This window comes from Cynocephalus volans, chromosome 9 (assembly GCF_027409185.1).
Source record: "Cynocephalus volans isolate mCynVol1 chromosome 9, mCynVol1.pri, whole genome shotgun sequence".
NCBI lineage: Eukaryota > Metazoa > Chordata > Mammalia > Dermoptera > Cynocephalidae > Cynocephalus > Cynocephalus volans.
The window spans coordinates 2,504,372-2,521,485 of NC_084468.1; the positions used below are offsets into that span (position 1 = coordinate 2,504,372).

Here is a 17,114-nt window from a genome sequence, read left to right on the forward strand (position 1 = left end):
AAGAAATAACCCAGGCACTCTTCCTTGAGTTTTAGACCAGACATAAGCATGCCATGGCCTGTGTCTGTCCTCTCTTCCTTGCTCCTTGTAATGCATGCCTGTGTGAGGGGGGCACACATGCTGCAAGCTTTGGGACCTGGGTTCTCCATGGTTTCAGCAGTGTACTGTGTAAAGTGCTAAAAGAGGGTGGGTTTAGTAGACTTTTTTCTGAGAAATTGCTGTCTGCAACAGACTGCTGCTTGGGTTGCAGAGGGTTGGGTACCTGTAAATGTGGCCCACATTTACATGCATTTCTATAAAATGACCGTATATAGTGGCACATTGAAGATAATTGTGTAAGTAGTTATCTCTGAAAATTAATATGCCACCTAATGCTTTAAATCCTGACTGCAGGGGTAGATGACTGTTGTTGCGTTTTCTGAGTTTGGCCAGCTGTGATCTGGTTTTGTGTTTGATGTCTGCACGTACCTCTGTCATCACCCCGCATTCACTGTTGACGACCGTCCCTGCTGCATGTTCTTAGCTGGCTCCATCCTGTGCTCAGTTGATTTTCAAAGGCTTGGGCCGGGTGTGCTCTGATGACTCAGTTTACTGTTGCAGGACGCACCCCTCTCTGACTGTACGGAAACTATCGAAGGGCTCGAGCTTACAGAGCAGACCTTTAGTCCCGCTAGATCTCTCTCTTTTAGAAAGGTACTCATTGCCCTGCCCTCAATCGCCTGTCGGTTCGCGCTGCTCCCGTCCCCCACCCCCATCTCCTCTCTTTAGGCATTGTCTTACTGAAGTAGCTTGAAATGGATCTTTAAACCATTTGTGACATGGTACAGGTGGTTGTGTTCTGCCTATTCTTCAATTAAAACCTTTGGTATGAGGTATTTTAAGTTTTTGTAATTCTATGTTATTGCTGAGAAATGGCCAGTCTGAATGATGTGGTGCATTTCTGAAGTTCTGCATGTGCCCTTGGTTATTGCATGTTTTTGGGTTTCAGTGTATGCCTTTCCCAGATGCAAATTGCATATGGGCTCATCTGGGCAGCGTGTTAGTGGCGCCAGCTCTCCTGTGTGACCTCTGCTCTCTCTTGTTCAGCTTGGACTGTAAATGGAGTAAATGTAGCAACTGGAGGTCATATCATTGAAAGATGTCTTTTCAGAGGAATGGGAAATAAAACAAGGCCATCTTTGTCAGACTTTGTTGATAAATGTATTTATTTATTTATTTATTTTTCCCTGACCGGTAAGGGGATTGCAACCCTCGGCTCGGTGTCGTCTGCACCGCGCTCAGCCAGTAAGCGCACCAGCCATCCCTAGATAGGATCCAAACCCGTGGCCTCGGTGCTACCAGCGCCGCACTATCCTGAGTGAGCCTTGGGGCCGGCCCAAAATGTATTTATTTTTACCTACCATATTTAAAAAATGCTCTAGGTAATTTTCTTTAACAGTTGTAGGAGAGAATTATGAAAATATGAACCCCAAAATTGTAGTTTCTGTGTATGTGCATACCTACCTTGTATAGCAGGTGGAAGATCTGTCTGGTATAACTTGTCTGGTAGGGTAGAAAAGGAAACCTTCTGTAAGCATTTAGGTTACTAGTGTGTGAGACTTGGTGCCTGAGGCAGAAAGTGGCTGACCACATGGTTCAGAGTCTCAGCTGTGATGTTTACCCTGTTCAGAGCACTTTGCTAGGGGATGTCTCCCTCTCTTTCCTCATACACCTCTAGTGAGATCCAGTTATCATTTTAGCAATGTTCCAAGTGCCAGATAGAAGCAGGTTTGTACCAAAGATTCTATATTCCTTTCTCGGATCCCTGCTAATAACATTATTTTGCATATGTATGTATTAATTTGACAGGTCCTGTTTTTCCCTGTCCTTAGAATTTACTTCTGGCTGCCATTCTTGCAGGAACTTCTCAGAGCAAGGGGAGGAGCTGTACTCTTTTCCCTGTCAGCTTGGCTTTTGTGTTCGGTGCTTTGGGTCGCAAGCCGTTGCGACCTGGCTGGTTAATGGTTCTCAGCCCCAGATGTGTGAAGGCACCTGTGGTCGGTGAGCCCTAGGTGGCTTGCCCTGTGGGGACAGCCTGCGGGGACAGCCTTCTAGCTTTGTGGGGCAAGAGCAGGGTCCTAGACCGTTGTTGCAGGCTGTCTGTTTGGCATTGCAGTGCATTTAATGGATTTTATTTGACCTTGTTAGGGCTGTCCAGAGAGCAGCCTGGTTAGCTGTGTTAAAGGGTGCTTTTTTGGCTGGCTCATCTAGTTATAGCTTTGTTTGTTCCATCCCAGCGGTGTTCAGACATGGGTGTGTGTCTCAGTCACCTGGGTGCTTCATGAGGGCTAGACACGGAGTCCCCACTGTCTGAACACCATGCTGTCTGCGAGGACACATCCAGCTGTAATTAACAGAGTACACCACTACACGCTGACTCATGGAAGAGATGCTGGCTGCCCCTGTATATAGCTGTTGCTCCAGCTTTTGTTTTCTCTCTGTTCACATTAGCACCCTGGATCTTTATCCCAATCTGACTATACATATTTTATTTTTATGGTGAGTGTGTGCTTTGACCCCACAGATGTCCTTTACTGGGGCAGTTATTCCATTTCCTTTTATGTGGACCTCAAAATGCAGGCAGTATTGCTCCTTTTGGAACGTGGCACTGCTTGTTGGCAAGTTGAATTTCTCCTTGGCCAAGGGAAGAGGACCATGTCCTAAAAACTCCTTTTTTCCCAGAGAGACAAGTGTGTAGATGCCTGCTTCCCACGCGAGAAGCTGAGGAACGTGTGTTTGGGACTTAGAGTGTGGGGCCTGTCTGGAAGGCCTTCTCGGCTGTCCTCTTCTCCCCTCTGGTGCTGCTCACACTGCAGGTGCCATCTTCCAACAGAAGGGACGAGTCATCAGTTCAGAAAGGATGACTTCAGCTTTTGCACCTCCCAGTGTGTAACCCGAAGTAACCTTGGCTGCCTTCTGGATTTTATTACAAGTGGATTGAGTGGTTAGAAACGAGGGTGTGAAAGTTTATGCTGCAAACTGTCCAGCCCAGAAAGGACTCTGTGGTCCCTCTGTCTAGTGCAAGCTTCCCACATCTGCACCTCACCAGAGGCCGCAGCCGTGCCACCTTTGTTCTGTATGGTAGAAACGCAAAGGGGCAGTGAGCCCACCTCTTGGACTCTATCAGTGACCTTGTGTTGAGCACCCAGCATTAAGCACTAAGAATGTCAATTCAGGGCTGAGTTGGACCTGTTTAGAGATGAAAACCTGATGCTCAGAGAGCAGGTTGGTCACCAGCGTGGCTTTGCACAGCTTCGGGCGGGGGGCTGGTTCCACCCCAGCTGCCTCAGGCAGGTATGGAAACTGTTACTAGGCCTCTGTTCAGCAGAGAGGCCTCATTAGGGGATTAGGCAGCAAGAGCCTCTACGTGGCCTGCTGGTGGGCAGCTTTTCCATAGCCTGACTTCTCAACCTGGGCTGTTGCCCAGGCAGCCCTTTCTCTGCGTCTCAAGCATTGCTCTGTTTCCTTCCCTGCAGAGTAACCAGGTCACTTTGTCCCCGTGTCTGTTCACATCTGGTCTTGACAGCAGATCAGGCTTCCGCTGAAGTATTTGGAGGAGGGAGCCCAGTTCCAGTGGAGGCAGGAACCCATGTGCTGTGCCTTGAGGGCCAGCTGTCCCAGCATGGGAAGGGCCCTCCTTGTCTCTGGGGCATTAAAACTTGGAACAAGGGCTTTGACATCTGTGACAATCGATTCTTGATATTGTATTCCTACTAATTTCGAACATTTGATTTAAATGAATTTAAACATTTATCTCAAACCTCATATCACCTCATTTTACTGGCAGTGATATCGGGATGCAGATGCAGCTAGCCAAATTGCCATCGATTTATAGAATGCTGTTGCATGAAGGGATCTTAGCAGTTGTCAGCCCTGCAGCTCCTCTTGCAGATAATAAAAGAGGCCTGTGGACAAGAATGGGCTTGTCTTGGGCCACAGAGCTAACCAGTGGCAGACGAGGATTCAGGTTCCTGCTTGGTAAGGCAGGGCTGCTTCTGAATGAAAAGCCAGTTGATCTCAGGTCAGGCCTTGTCAGAGGAGGGCTCCACTTGACCAATGACCAAGCAGACTATCAGGAGTCTCCAGGCTCTCTTGAGCAAAAGTCGCCTATTCCAGCAGGCTTTTCCTTCTGTCCTGGGACTCTTTGTCACTGGCCAGTTGTAGAGTACTCCAGACACCCTGTACCCAATGTACCAGGCAGTGACCGACCAGTCAGTCCAGGCTCTGTGGCCTTTGCCTGAGGAGTGATTGGCCTATGTGAGCTGAATTTCCCCAGAAATTGGCCTGGTTAGGATGTTCTCCACTTCTGGTGTTGGCCCCTTGCGGAAGTGAGCACTGAAGGAACAGGCCTGGCATCAAAATGATGTTGTATTCTCCTGCTTTTATTTGATTTTGAAGGCTGTCATTAAGTAATGTGCATGTGCGTGAGTTCTGGTTAACTTTCTCAGAAGTGAACCCAGAGAGCATTTGGGGGCCATTTGCTTGTCCCCAGCCTTAACCAGGCTGAGCGTGGGCTCAGAGCTGTGCTGGGGTGGTGAGTGTGGGGTGGAGGCACACCCCGAGGCCCACCCTGCGGCATTGCCACGCTGTGGTCACCTCAGACCGGCGTGGTCTGGGAGCGCCTGAGTGCTTTTGCTTTGCTCTCTGTCCTTTTTTTCTTTGATACAGATTCTCACAGTTTTCCAGATTCCTCAGACACTAGTTTCTTGGGACATTTTTAATCTCTGGATATTTTGAAATAAGTTCCAGGACCTAGTTATAACCTAAATGCATAGTCAAAAGAACAGAACTTGACTGTGCTCTTTAGAATATAAGCACATCTCTGAGCATACCTTACCCTGAGTGTCGTAACTGGAGACATTTTCTGATGTCACGAGGGAAGGTGATAGGTGTTTAAACAGTAACAGGAAAGGGCCCTCTTCCATTCCTGTCTGGCAGTGAGGAAATGGGACCCTCCTCAAGGTGGTCTGTGCTCTTGGGTCTATACTTTGGTGCCTTTGTTTCTGAAACCTGAAGGACTTACGTAGGGTTTCTTCTCCATTGTGTTTGTGTTGTAGCGTTGAACTGTGTTTCCATGTCTTCTATCACTGAAGGCTGCAGCTCGGCCTCGGCCCACAGCAGTGCAGTCTCAGGGGTGTCTGTCTGCTCCTGGAAAGCCTCTGGTCCCCCCTGCTGCAGCCTGCCTGGGAAGAGGGAGGGAAAGCCCCGCTGGGCCAGGCTTCTGCAGACTGGGCCTCCCTTTCATCCACAGGGGGAGCTGGTGACGGCCTCCAAGGCCATCATTGAGAAAGAGTACCAGCCCCACGTCATTGTGAGCACCACGGGCCCCAACCCCTTCAACACGCTCACGGACCGGGAGCTGGAGGAATACCGCAGGGAGGTGGAGCGCAAGCGGAAGGGCTGTGCAGGTGAGTGCTGCGGGAACGTCCCTGCAGTCCAGCTGCGGACTGCAGGTGCCCATGAGAACAGGCTTGTGCGTGTCTGGGTGAGAGCAGAACATTACTTGGAATGCATCTGCAGCCTAATCATCTGGGCTAGACCTGAAGGAGCTGCACAGTTAAACACACTTGTGAGTGGTCCTGGCCAGGAGCAACACCTGTAAGAGACGATGTCAGAGAGCTCTACGGTGACAGTGTGTGTGCTGTCACAGACATGGGGGTGCTGCCCCCACGAGGCTGAGCCCCAGGTTGGCCTGTTTGCCAGAATCTGTATTGAGGCCGGAGGGACCTTGGCGGTGCTCCCAGGCACGCTCTGCTGTCCACAGAGCTCTGTGCTGTGAAGGGGAACTGGCTATTCTTCCGGTGGAGTTCCATCACGTGGGTTGGTCAGAACATTCATAAGAGAATTTACTGGTTTGGATTAGTTAGCTGGAAAGCTAGCCTGAATATTAATTTTAAGAGATATTTCTCTCTTTTACACTCACTAATCCTGACTGCACTGTCGTGCTGGCTCAGGCACCGTGCTACATGCTGTCTGTGCATACATCTCATCTCATCCTCACAGTAACCTGGGAGATGGGCCTGTTCACACCACTTGGAACATGGAACTTGGGCTCAGAAACAAAGCAGCCCCCCAAGAACAAGAATGTGTGTGGCAGAGCCTGGACTTGGGGACAATCTGTCATCTTTATCACTGAGTGTCCAGTTGGCCTCTGCAAATGGATGCCCGATCGTCCTTATTACAGTTGTATTTATGGCTTGGGGTTTCCAACATACTCTCTTTATCCATAAACCCCCAGGGTCTCTCTGTGTGGGGGTGATTGTGGGTCATTGTGCTGCCTGCTCTGGCACATTTCCAGACCACGTCAAGAGTGGCTGTATGCTGGTGCAGCCTTTATTTCTCTTGGTAACTTAGTGAGAAAGGTGGTCATGTTTTTGTAAAAGGTGATGGGACAATTTTACAGCAAATGAAAATAAATGGCTGTAAGGGTCAGAAGCTCATGGAGCAGGTGTCTTCAAACTTGAGGTTTCAGGGAATCCAAACATTTTGAGAACTAATGGGGGAAGCAGGCCTCCCACTGCCTCTGTTGTGAGGGCTCTTGCAGGGCTGTCACTTTCTCCCTGGGCTTCCCGCTGCCATCCCTCTTGTCCACTGTGCCCTGAGCACCCTTGGCTGGCTCCACGAAGACCCTGGGGCACAGGTGATCCCCAAGGAGGTTCATGCCAGAGTCCTCAGAGCCTTAATCTCTACCTCAAACCTTTCTACTGAAACCTGGTGTGCTCCTCAGTTCGCCCTCCAGGGTCTGCCCTGCTGCTTGGTGTATGGGACTGACCATTGCCCTCCTGGGCCATTGGGGTCATCCTGGGGAACTGTGCACTGCTCCTATGACAGTAATTTGCCCTGACTGAACTGTTTTTTAGTCTTGTCTTGGACCAACTATTTCGTTATGTAGCTGCTATCGAAATTTGAGTTGTGCAAAAACTGTTGCTGAGTTGATTTTCAGTGTGTGTTACACTGTCACTTGCTCTTGAAATCTTTGTGTCATGTGGAGCTCTGATTCCGGTTGTCCCCCTTGAATGGCACAGGCAGCTTTGTCTGCAGAAAGCGTTGAGCTGTTGCCATCAGTACCTGCATCAGCGTGAGGACTAGAGGTAGTGTGTCAGCTTGAACTACTGGTCACGTGGCCTAATCCCAGTGCCTGTGCACACGCACACATATGCATCTGCCCTCTGGACTTTTCCGGGATCTGGGTACCTGGATTTTTCTATCTTTATTTTTGAGTCAGATGAGACACTCAGAGTTTCCCCTGTGTGTGAGGCTCTCACAGAAGAGATGTGGCAAGTGAGTGGGTGGAGACTGCTCTGACCATGCTGTGTGACCACAGGGCTGCCAGCAGTGGGAGAGCCACCAGTGCATTGCCAGAAGACCCCTGTCGCTGCTCTGGCCCTTGGTGGACAGGACTGGGGAGGGAGAGGTGTGTGCTGCAGGTAAAGCTCAGGCTAACAGTCAGCATTTTTTCCTGGTGGAGGCAGTTTGTTCACTCAGGTTAGAGATGTGAAGGCCTTTATAGCACTTGCTTCAGAAAGGCAGTGGCTGACTCGGGGGTCAGGAAGGTAGGTCACCTGTTGGAGTTGAGTCTCTGTGAGATCAGGGGCCTTGGTGAGCTCAGAAGGGTGGTTGTAGCTGATTGTTCAAAGTATGGGACCTAGTGATCCTAAGCTATTAATTAACAAATTTTGAATGAAAGAAGGAGATTTAAGGAATTAGGATAATATTGACACACATTTTTCCCTAAATGAGAAGTAGACTTGAAATGTTCTGGATCTGGGGTCCTAGTTCCTGCATTTTTTCCCTCTGGTCCTTATCCGCATATTTCACTTTAGAAAATAAAACTGTGCATTACAGTTGCCAAGTTTACATTACTGGTAGAAGACACCTTACATAAGAAAGTAAAATGAAAGCAATGCTAGTGTCCCTTGAGGTGGTGAGAGAGTGCGGCCTCAGGACCCCTGGCCTCTCGCTCAGCCGTGAGAAAGGCCAGGCAGCGAGGGAGGCGTTCCTTACAGAGGACAGGGGAGGACAGTCCAGGGCTCACCAGTCACAGCCTGTTACAGAGGCAGCTCTGGTAGATGCTCTTTGGAATAAGAATAGAAATTAATTTTTTATCCAAAGTTGGTTAAATTTTTCTGAAATTCAGAATCAACAGTCCACTCATAGTTAGCTTCTTCCTTCATCCTCTTTTGGAGAAGAGTAAGGAAAAGGGTGAACTCATCCATGGCTGTGAGCCCTTCCTGCTTTTTCGGGATGCGCCAAGAAGCCCAGTGCCCCCTCGGAGGCTGGCGGGAGGGCCGACCCGTCTGCCATCAAGGAGGGCGAAGGCTCCTGCAGTCCGCGGCTCTTTACCGTGCTCTTGCTTTGTGTATGTCTGCAGAGAATCTGGATGAGACGACAGAGCAGAAAGAAAAGAGTCCTCCAGACCAGTCCGCTGTCCCGCACACGCCCCCCAGCACGCCCATCAAGCTCGAGGAAGGTGAGCTCCGGGGTGTTGGCGGCTGTGTGGCTGCCCCGCTGTGGGAGGGGGCATGGCCTGTGTGCCCTGGCAGCCGAATGTGGCAGTAGTTCTGTTAGCACTAGTAAAGTGCACGTTTGCATCGAGACCAGCACGCTCCCCGGCCTTTTCTCCTCCTGCGTTGGTTCTGTCCTGGGTAACTTGAGGCAAAACAGATTTGGTGGTGAGCTGCTGTGACCAGATGGGAGGGCACACTCCAGGGATCAGAGCCACGGTTGTTTCTGATGCCAGTTTTGCCCTTTCTGTCACACTTCTCATACCTTACTGTGTCTAGATGACACGCTGGACGTGCCTTCCATTGGTGTTTGGGCTGCAGGGCTTTTGACTTGCTGTATTAATCAGCCCACCGAGAGTGCTGTACTCCCTTCGCCTCTCAGACCACCGCATGTCTGTGGTGTGTGATCAGATGTGTCTGTCCTTCGGTCTCGTACATCCCTGTCTCCTGTGAAGCCTGTGGCTCACCTCCCCACCCCGTCCTGTGTCCTCCAAGAATGGCTCGGCCTTTCTTCTTATGTAACCTGCGGCTGTGACTGAATGCATAGATTCTCTACTTGTGCTTTTCTCTTCTTGTGGCTGCATCACAATCAGGAGATGGATGTGCTAAAGAGTACCTGTTACCCTAGTAAGTACCACCCGCGTCTGGCCCTCTGCTCTTTACCAGAATGCCCTGTGCTTTGCCTCATTCTCCTGCTTCTTTGTTGTTTATTAAGTATTGTTTTCTGTTTATTCAAAATAAAAAGAGGCCCCTTTTTTATACCCAGTTCCTCAGTGGCCTTCCTGGCAGTGGCTTGGTCACCTGGGTGCTGTGCAGTGAGCAGCTTGCACGGGCGGAGGGCTGCCTCCGCTGTGGCTCCCGCGTCACGCGTCAGTGCTGCTGCACTCTGGGCCCCCGCAGATCCTATCTTCAGCCTTTGAGAATCTCTTTTGACTGCTTGGTGGGAAGGTTTTGCTGTAAATTCAGACAAATCCAGACCAAGTCAAGGCAGGGGGCGATTCTGCCACATGGGCATGGAGTTGGATTTGTATGAACCTTTGCTTAAGCTGGGACTGGTCATTTGAGGTGATCAGAAGAGTGATATTGGGTCCTTTTAAAAACATGTGACATTTGGTCAGGTGGCAGTTACTCTGTGCACCCCCAGGCAGCCTGTCTGGAGCACTAACTGCAGCACGCTTGGCAGAGGGCACCCTCACCCTGGCTGGGGCGCCTGTGCACCCACAGCCCTCCCTCCTGCCTGTGAACTGTGGCGCTGCGTTATCCTGGGGTAGAGGCTGCTAACGGGGCAGGGGCGGGGCACTCCGGCCTCCCACAGCTGAAGCACTAGGTGTCCGGGCCCAGAGCCTCCCGCGGCTGCTCCTAACGCGCGCTTAGCTCCACGCCTCCCCGGCCTGATGTCTGGCTTGATGTTTAAGTACTAACTGGTTTGGTGTTGCCTAACATGCCAGTCGCTTCTAACTTTGTAGGCTATTTAAAAATATTAAAAACTGGCGTCCCCTGGGTCCATGTAGAAAGCATACAATGGGACTAGATGGGAACCTGTCCGCAGGCTGTTTCTCTAAAACAAGTACCTATTGCTCTTTTTTGTTCAGATAATCCCATGGTTAAGATGGCTGGATTTTCTTTCGCTCCTACTCCTTGCCTTGCAGCCCATCTTGTTTCTTCTGATTAACTCTCCAGCCTACAGGGCTTTATTTTCTTGGATATTGATGCTGCATGTGGGTCTGGGGGTTTTCTCACGGTTTTCTACTGACTGCCTTGAGGTGGAGACCAGGTGTCGTGGCCCCAAGTTTAGGCTTCCCTTTGGGACTACTAACATGTGCCCTTGGGGTCCTGGAGGAAACCTCCCCCCGGGTGTAGCCTGTGAGACGCGCTCGCAGCTTGCCCTGCTGTAGGCTGGCCTTGTGACTGAGGACCAGGACCCTGCGGTGAAGCCTGGTATTGTCCGCTTGCTGTCCACGAGAAGGAGCTAAAAACCGCCCTGAGGTTGAGTCTGTGTTTCGTAGCATTCGCTACGTCCAGCCCTAAAGTCGAGTAGACCATATTTGAAGATCTTTGTCTTGGTAAAAATCCATAGAGCGACAGGTAGTTCCCTGTGCTGGGCACTTATGTCAAGCTGTCCTTTTGAGATCTGGGCAGGAGCCCTAACCCCGTCTTTGTCACCCCCTCCCACCAGACCTTCCACAGGAGCCGACTTCTGGAGACGACAGTGACGCTGCCACCTTCAAGCCGACTCTCCCTGACCTGTCCCCTGACGAGCCTTCAGAAGCGCTTGGCTTCCCGGTGTTAGAGGAGGAGGAGGAGGAAGCCTTTGGACCCCCAAGCCCCACCAAAGCCCCCACTGAGGCCAGCCCTGAGCCAGCGCCAGCCCCGGTGGCTGGAGAGGCTGCCTCCGCCACTGTGGAGGAGGGGGCTGCCGTGGACCCTGGCAGTGAGGGGTCCCCGGGCAAGTCCCCATCCAAGAAGAAGAAGAAGTTCCGCACCCCGTCCTTCCTGAAGAAGAGCAAGAAGAGGAGTGATTCCTGAAGGCCACACGGCACCGTCGTGTCCCAGGCCTCCCTGGCTCTGCCGGAGTCCCCGCTTGCGTCTCGTGTTCTGTCCCCTCGTGTAATGGAATGCAAAGAGCCACGCCCCCCACGTAGCTAGAGCGTCCGACCCACGTGCCCAGCCCTGTGCAGACCGGTGCCAACTGAGTGTGTGCTCAGCCGCCCCGCTGCGCCCCCACGGGCCCTCGGCCTCAGGCTCTGGGGAGACTTGGGCTCCACTTGCTCTCGCCATGGGTGGAGGGGGGTGCTGAGTCATGGTCCTGGCTGGAAGGTCCCCGAGGCTTCTGCCTACTCTGGTTACAGGCTTCACCCCCAGAGCCTTGACTTCCTATCGCTCGGCTTCCCCCTTCACCCACAGCGTCTCAGGTGACTCAGTCAGACTCGTGGCTTCCCGCTGGCATCATCTTACTCTTGTACACGTAGGCTTGGTCCCCTGAAAATACTCACATGCCCGCCAACAGCCCTGGGCACCATGGTCACTTTGAGGTAGCAGGTCTGGGCTGGACGCTGGGCAGGAAACCCAGTGTGGCACATAGGCCTGTGCACACCCAGCCAACACTGTGCGCGGTCTGACTGATTACCCCTCGACCAGAAGCAGATTCAGGAGCTCCTAGTTTCCACCCACGGGGGTCTCTGGATTCCTGTCATAGGGAAGGTATTTCGGGAGGGGAGGAGTCCTTGCTTGAATTTTCTTTCAGTGAGTTTGCAGTTCAACCTGCGTTTTTAACTGTGAACACCAATGGGCCACTTTTTGCTTTGTTTTCTTTCTAGAGCCTGCAGCAGACTGCATTTGAGCACTGTTTACCTATACTGGGGAAGGTTTCGGAACTGAGTAGGGATGCCCGGGTGTTGATAAAAGGGAGTTCAAGGTAGAGTTGGCCCTGACGGTCCCTAACATCTTGCGTCATATGTGGCACTGTAACTTGCTCTCCTTGACTGACATTTGTGAATTTTCACATCTCTGGCCGAGAGCTTGAAGCAGCCTGTAGGGAACTGGCAGGTGGCCATGTGGAGTCCTTGAGGGAAACCCACTCCAGGAGCTGCCTGGTTCCAGCCTGACTAGCAGCGGGCAAGCCTTAGCCCCAGATAGGTCTGCAGTGGGAGGAGGCCCCTGGCAGAGCTGGTGCCCGATGTTGGCTTGGGTCCTGGGCCACCTCTGATCTCACTGACTCAACACCCAAGCAAGACCTGAGGCTGGCTGTATGGCACTGACCGCTGCTTCGAGCTTCCCTGGACCCTGCAGGGCCTGCTCCACTCGTAAGCAAGCTGCTTCTCTTCTGTGTACCGTTACATTGCCAAGGTGGTACTGAAGTTCTGCACCTCACCTACTCCACCTGACCATGGACTCTTCCTTGTATCCCTTCCTTTTATCCCACATATGCAATGACTTAATTTTCACTTTTGTAGTTTCTTTGTATTACTACATGAACTATAGTTGCATATATGGACACAGACTTGGGAGGACAGGTCTTATATGTCCTTTCTTCATTGTAACATGTTTTACTCACAAATAAAATTCTTTAATCAGTTTCCTTGTCTAAATCTGGGAAGCAGTTTTACTCTTTTATCTCTTTGTAGGATTTTTAGAAGATCCCCCAAGAGCTTATTGCTTGATCAAATGTCAATTGTAGCTGTGGACCGGGGAGGGCCTTCTAAACCAGCCTCACTGCTGCAGCAGACAGCAGTGTGCCCACGTCTGACAGAGATGCCGAGGGTCCCTCCAGCAGAAAGGTTCTCTCTCCAGTCTGCCAGGGTGCAGGGCATGTGCCCAAACCACCTCATAAGGGCAGGCTCTGGCCTTGGAGCATCCTGCATCCACTCTCACACTCCACTGTGCAGAAGGGGAAACAGGCTTTTGAAGAGCTTCATGCTCTTCTGGTCAGTGGAGCTATAAAAGCAGTTTAGCTCCAGCTGCCTCTCCCGGTGGCGGTGGGTGAGGCACAGTCCCGTACACAAGAGAGGCACGTGGTATAAAAGAGCTGCTTTATTGTGTCATTCAGAAGGCAGGCCAATGGCCTGTGCTGCTGACGAACAGAAACCTTGAGGGCCCTGGAGTCACTAACCCTGCTTGGAGTGAAACAGCCGCAGCTCCAGGAGTGAGAGGACAGAAGATAAGGCTGCCTGGGGGAGCTGCCCAGGCTTCCTGTTGGGGTGCCACACCCTGAGGGAAGGGCCAGGGCAGTGCCTAGCCCCTCCTCCCCGGGGCCTCCCTGGGTGGAAAGAAGTAGGTCAGGGGGGTAGTGGTCTTGGCCCCAGCTTCCACTTGCTGCCTGGGCACCGGCAGCTCAGCTACTCGGCCTTGAGCGTCTGTGCTGGAGGCCTCAGCTTCCGCAGGAGGAGGAAAGGGAGCAGGAAGAGCCCCGAGCACACGGTGAAGCAGACCTGGGCCCCAGCCAACCAGTACACTGCAGAGAGACGGGGGGGCGCTCGCCCAGGCCCATGGCATGGCCGCCCATCCGCTCCCACCTGGCCCTTGGCCCTCTGCTGGCAGGACTGAGCGGTGGCTTTGGATGGGCTGGGACTGGAAAGGCCAGGTCAGGCACAGGCAGCTCAGGGAGGCCCCCAGGACATCCTGCCTGCCCCTGAGGACTGTTCCACGGGTCTCACCTGAGGCAGCCACCATGGGCCCCACTGCTCTAGCCAGGGCTCCCAGGCTCCGCAGAGTGCCCATGACAGTGCCTTTCTGCCCTGACGAGCCTGTAGGGAGAGGCCCAGTCAGGTGCCTGCTGGCCTTCCACCCTGGGTGGCCTCAGGGACAGGGCTCTCACCATAGCCGGCAACCACAGTGGACAGGCAGGGCACCACGACCGCAGCGGCTGGTGGGGAAAACATTGGGAAGGTGCCTGTCAGCCCAGAGGAGGGAGTGTGACCCGGCCCCAGCCCCCCATCATGGCCCCCTGCAGCCCTGGCATGGCCACTCACCAAAGGAGTAGAGCAGCAGCCCCAGGCCCAGCATGGGCAGAGAGTGCCCCCAGCCAATGAGGAGGAAGGCAGGTACCAGCAGCAAGATGGCCTGCAGGGGATGCAGGTGGCCTCAGCACTCCCCTTGCTTCCCACAGCGCTCCCGGCGCTGCCCGCCACCCACTTTGGACAGAGTCCCCTACCCGCTTCACGGCTGCAACTTCCCCACCAGGGCTGATCCGCCGGGCATAAGCACCCTGGATGGTGGCCATGGTGAGGCCGATGAAGAAGAACATCTTCCCCTGCTGCAGGCTGGGGGGCAGTCAGTGCCCAGCACCGTAAGGGACGGGCCAGGGCAGAAGTGGCCGTGGAGACTTTGGGGGGTGAGGGCTGGGCGTCATCCCTGAAACAGGGTGACAGGAGGGGGAGACAACAGGGCGTCCCCACCTGCTAAACTGGAAGCGCTGGTGCACGAGGAAGCTCAGCGTGAACTCCAGGCCCGAGAACAGGAAGAGGTAGGAGAAGTAGACCAGGCCCAGGCGGCGCAGGCTGCCCAGCCCTGGGGAGCAGGTGGGAGGGCGCCATGAGGGCCACTGCAGGAGGGAAGGGCCCGGGTCATGGGGTGGCCCCAGAGAGTGAAAGGGTGGCGGGCAGCTCCTTACTGTCTCCAGTGGGTGGGTCCTGGCCTCGGGCAACGGCTGAGAAGCGGAGCAGGGCCAGGGGACTGAGCAGGTCAGCAGCGGCGTGGACCCCCAGGGAGACAGAGGACGCCTGCAGGATGGGCAGTGGAGAGGCCTGCCAGGAGGCTGGGGCAGCTGCTGGCCTGGCAGCCTAAGGACGGGCATGACCCCTGCACCCACCAGTCCTACCTCCAGGCCTCACACAAGGACCTTGAGGAGCACAGGGGCTCCAGGAACCACTGTGGCCCCAAAGCCTCTGGACACCAGAAGGCCACCTGGCATCCCCTGGCATCTGCGACTGGCACACATGGGAAATTCCTACAGATCCATGGACCCGCACCCCCAACTCGGAGCGCTGTCAGTTCTGGGCCCCGGCCCTACCCGCTTCTCTGGGGGCAGTGTCTCAGGCAGGAAGCAGAAGACGAACAGCAAGTTGGAGACCGCGAAGAGGAGGGCAAACCAGGGTGCTGTCTCCACCCGCAGGGAGGCGCCGAGCATGGGGCCCAGCGTGAAGCCCAGTGAGAAGGCCACCCCGATGACTGCCTACAGAGAAGGCCGCCTGAGCTGGGCAGGGAGACCCAGGCCCAGGAGTGCCCCGCGGCCCCTTGTCTCCCAGCCTGTGCACTCACCATGCCTCGGCTGCGGGCAGGTGGCGAGCCCAGATCAGCGACTATGGCTGTGGAGAGGCTAACGTTCCCCTTGCTGATGCCCCCAATCACCCTGGAAGCCAGGAAGGCTTTGAAGCTCCGAGAGGTGGCCCACACGGCATACGAGGTGGCCAGACCAGTCTGCCGAGGGGCAGGGGCCAAGGGGCAGGTGTGGTCACTTGAGGCTAAGAGGGGCCCGGAGTGGACCAGCAAACTCAGGCAACATCCCTCGGGCTCTGCTCTGTTCTGAAGCATCTAAAGGCCACTCGTGTTCCTGATGCTCCGCGGGTGACAGGAGCAGCTCTCGGACAGCCTGGCTCAGCAACAGGGGTCGCTGCTGCCGCAAGCCCCCCACTCCAGGAAGTGAGGAAGGCCAGCCAGTGGCCATGGGGGCCCGCAGCCACCCCCTCCTCCCCACTGCCCAGCCCAACCCCACGGCCGCTGGGTGGGTGGGATGAGGCTGCACGCTCCCACCCTGTCGGTACCCAGCCCCAGAGACGTACCAGGGACAGCAGCATCACCGGGCGCCTCCCCAGGCAGTCAGAGACGGCGCCGGTGAGGGGCGCCGAGAGAAACTGCAGGACGGAGAAGGCTGAGCCAATCAGACCTGGGGGACAGAGGTCCCCGTCGTGCTGTCATGGAGCTGCCCGGGGTGTGGGCCACAAACCTCGGGCAGAGGTGGCCCCGACGGAGAGAGAAGAAAGGCGGGTAGATTGTGCCTGAAGCCCGAACGCGCGGACCAGGACGCCCAGCCCGGAGCCCAGGGAGCGAGGCGACAAGGACCGAGAAGGGAGACGGGGCCCTGGCGGGGCCGTACCTCCGAACAGGACGCTGTTGTACCGCTGCTCCGCGGGCATCCCGATGGCGGTGGCAAGCCAGTCCACCCCGCGCTGCCACGAGCCGTAGAGAGGGTCCTGGGGACAAGGAAGCAGCACGCGGTGGGGCGGTCGGGGCCGGGCAGCCCCCCGGGGTTGGGGACGGCCGGGCCGTGCGGCGGGGCGGGGCGGGGCTCACGTGGGCGCGGCCGTGGCTCTCCAGCAGCGCGGGCAGCAGGGGCAGCAGCAGCGTGAAGGCCAGGAGGTCCAGCAGCAGGCCCAGGAAGACCGCGGTGACCACGCGGCGCTCGGGCGCCGGCCGCGGGCGGATGGGAGGGCGCGGGGTGCAGCCTCCAGGCGCGCCCCAGCCCATGGTGGGCGGCTCCGACCCGGCCTGGCTGGGGCGTGACGGGGCCGGTCAGGGCGCCTCCGGGGACGCGCGCCCACCCACAGCCGGCGAGCGCCCAGCACGGGGCCGCGAGGACGCCGCAGCCACCGAGGCCAGGCGGCCGGGCGAGGACACCGCCCGCCCGTCCCGCACCTGCCTCGGCCGCGCGTTCCGACCCACCCAGTGACCGACGCGGAACGGCCGGCCAGCCGCGAGCCACGCCCCGGAAGTGCCGGGCGCTCGGCGCTTCCGCTTCCGGCCGCAGCTGGGCCCGGGCCCTCCTGTCTGAGCCCCGCGGGGTCCTTCGTGACCGGCCCTGACCACAAGCACGCGGGGAGGGGTGTTCTGGGAAACGAAGCTGTCGCCACGTTGACCTGTGACGTGACCGCCGTCCGCCGGTGCCCTGTCCCCTTAACACGCACACCCCTCCTCAGACCTGCCGAACCGCCAGGTAAAGGTCACGCGGCTCGTCACAGACGCAGTCATGGCCCCTGTGTTCAGCCGAGACGACAGGACACGGCGGGATTTTCCACAGGGGACACGTCCTTCCGCCCGCGCTGGCGACGTTCATTCTCCAGCTGGCTGTCACCGCAC

The 17,114-nt window shown here is 55.4% G+C and overlaps 2 protein-coding genes across 13 annotated transcripts in view; one reads left to right on the forward strand and one right to left on the reverse strand.

Moving 5' to 3' along the window:
• Nucleotides 1-12,631, forward strand: part of ADD1 (adducin 1) — a 101,195-nt gene extending 88,564 nt beyond the window's left edge. For 4 of the 10 annotated variants that reach the window (XM_063107527.1, XM_063107532.1, XM_063107529.1 and 1 more), the window contains 4 exons: nt 601-693; nt 5,291-5,447; nt 8,411-8,509; nt 10,720-12,631. In XM_063107527.1, coding sequence (XP_062963597.1) covers nt 601-693; nt 5,291-5,447; nt 8,411-8,509; nt 10,720-11,069 — 699 coding nt within the window. In that variant the 3' untranslated portion in view covers nt 11,070-12,631. Of the gene's footprint in view, nt 1-600; nt 694-5,290; nt 5,448-8,410; nt 8,510-9,136; nt 9,172-10,719 lie in introns of those variants that run through there. The other 6 variants (XM_063107533.1, XM_063107534.1, XM_063107535.1 and 3 more) reach the window with 3 other exon arrangements.
• Nucleotides 12,632-13,055: 424 nt separating this feature from the next.
• Nucleotides 13,056-16,717, reverse strand: MFSD10 (major facilitator superfamily domain containing 10). 3 transcript variants are annotated; one of them, XM_063107793.1, is made up of 13 exons: nt 16,674-16,692; nt 16,332-16,526; nt 16,135-16,231; nt 15,821-15,924; nt 15,300-15,458; nt 15,052-15,213; nt 14,653-14,761; nt 14,438-14,549; nt 14,194-14,302; nt 14,012-14,102; nt 13,858-13,905; nt 13,697-13,786; nt 13,056-13,494 (listed from the first exon to the last, which is right to left on the reverse strand). In XM_063107793.1, the coding sequence occupies exons 2-13, from the start codon at nt 16,503-16,505 to the stop codon at nt 13,379-13,381; spliced, it is 1,371 nt and encodes a 456-aa protein (XP_062963863.1). In that variant the 5' UTR covers nt 16,506-16,526; nt 16,674-16,692; the 3' UTR covers nt 13,056-13,378. The 3 variants fall into 3 exon arrangements, with proteins under 3 accessions (XP_062963863.1, XP_062963865.1, XP_062963866.1); XM_063107795.1 differs by lacking the exon at nt 14,194-14,302 and having other exon boundaries at nt 16,332-16,717; XM_063107796.1 differs by lacking the exons at nt 15,052-15,213; nt 15,300-15,458 and having other exon boundaries at nt 16,332-16,717.
• Nucleotides 16,718-17,114: the final 397 nt, after the last annotated feature.

What these genes read in the sequence shown, in the direction of transcription:
- MFSD10 (XM_063107793.1), bottom strand. Translation starts at nt 16,505, where the DNA reads ATGGGCTGGGGCGCGCCTGGAGGCTGCACCCCGCGCCCTCCCATCCGC. An exon ending in CGGTGATGCTGCTGTCCCTG is followed by an intron (nt 15,459 to 15,820) that starts GTACGTCTCTGG and finishes GCCCCTCGGCAG; the next exon opens with ACTGGTCTGGCCACCTCGTA. An exon ending in GCCCATGGTGGCTGCCTCAG is followed by an intron (nt 13,495 to 13,696) that starts GTGAGACCCGTG and finishes GTCTCTCTGCAG; the next exon opens with TGTACTGGTTGGCTGGGGCC.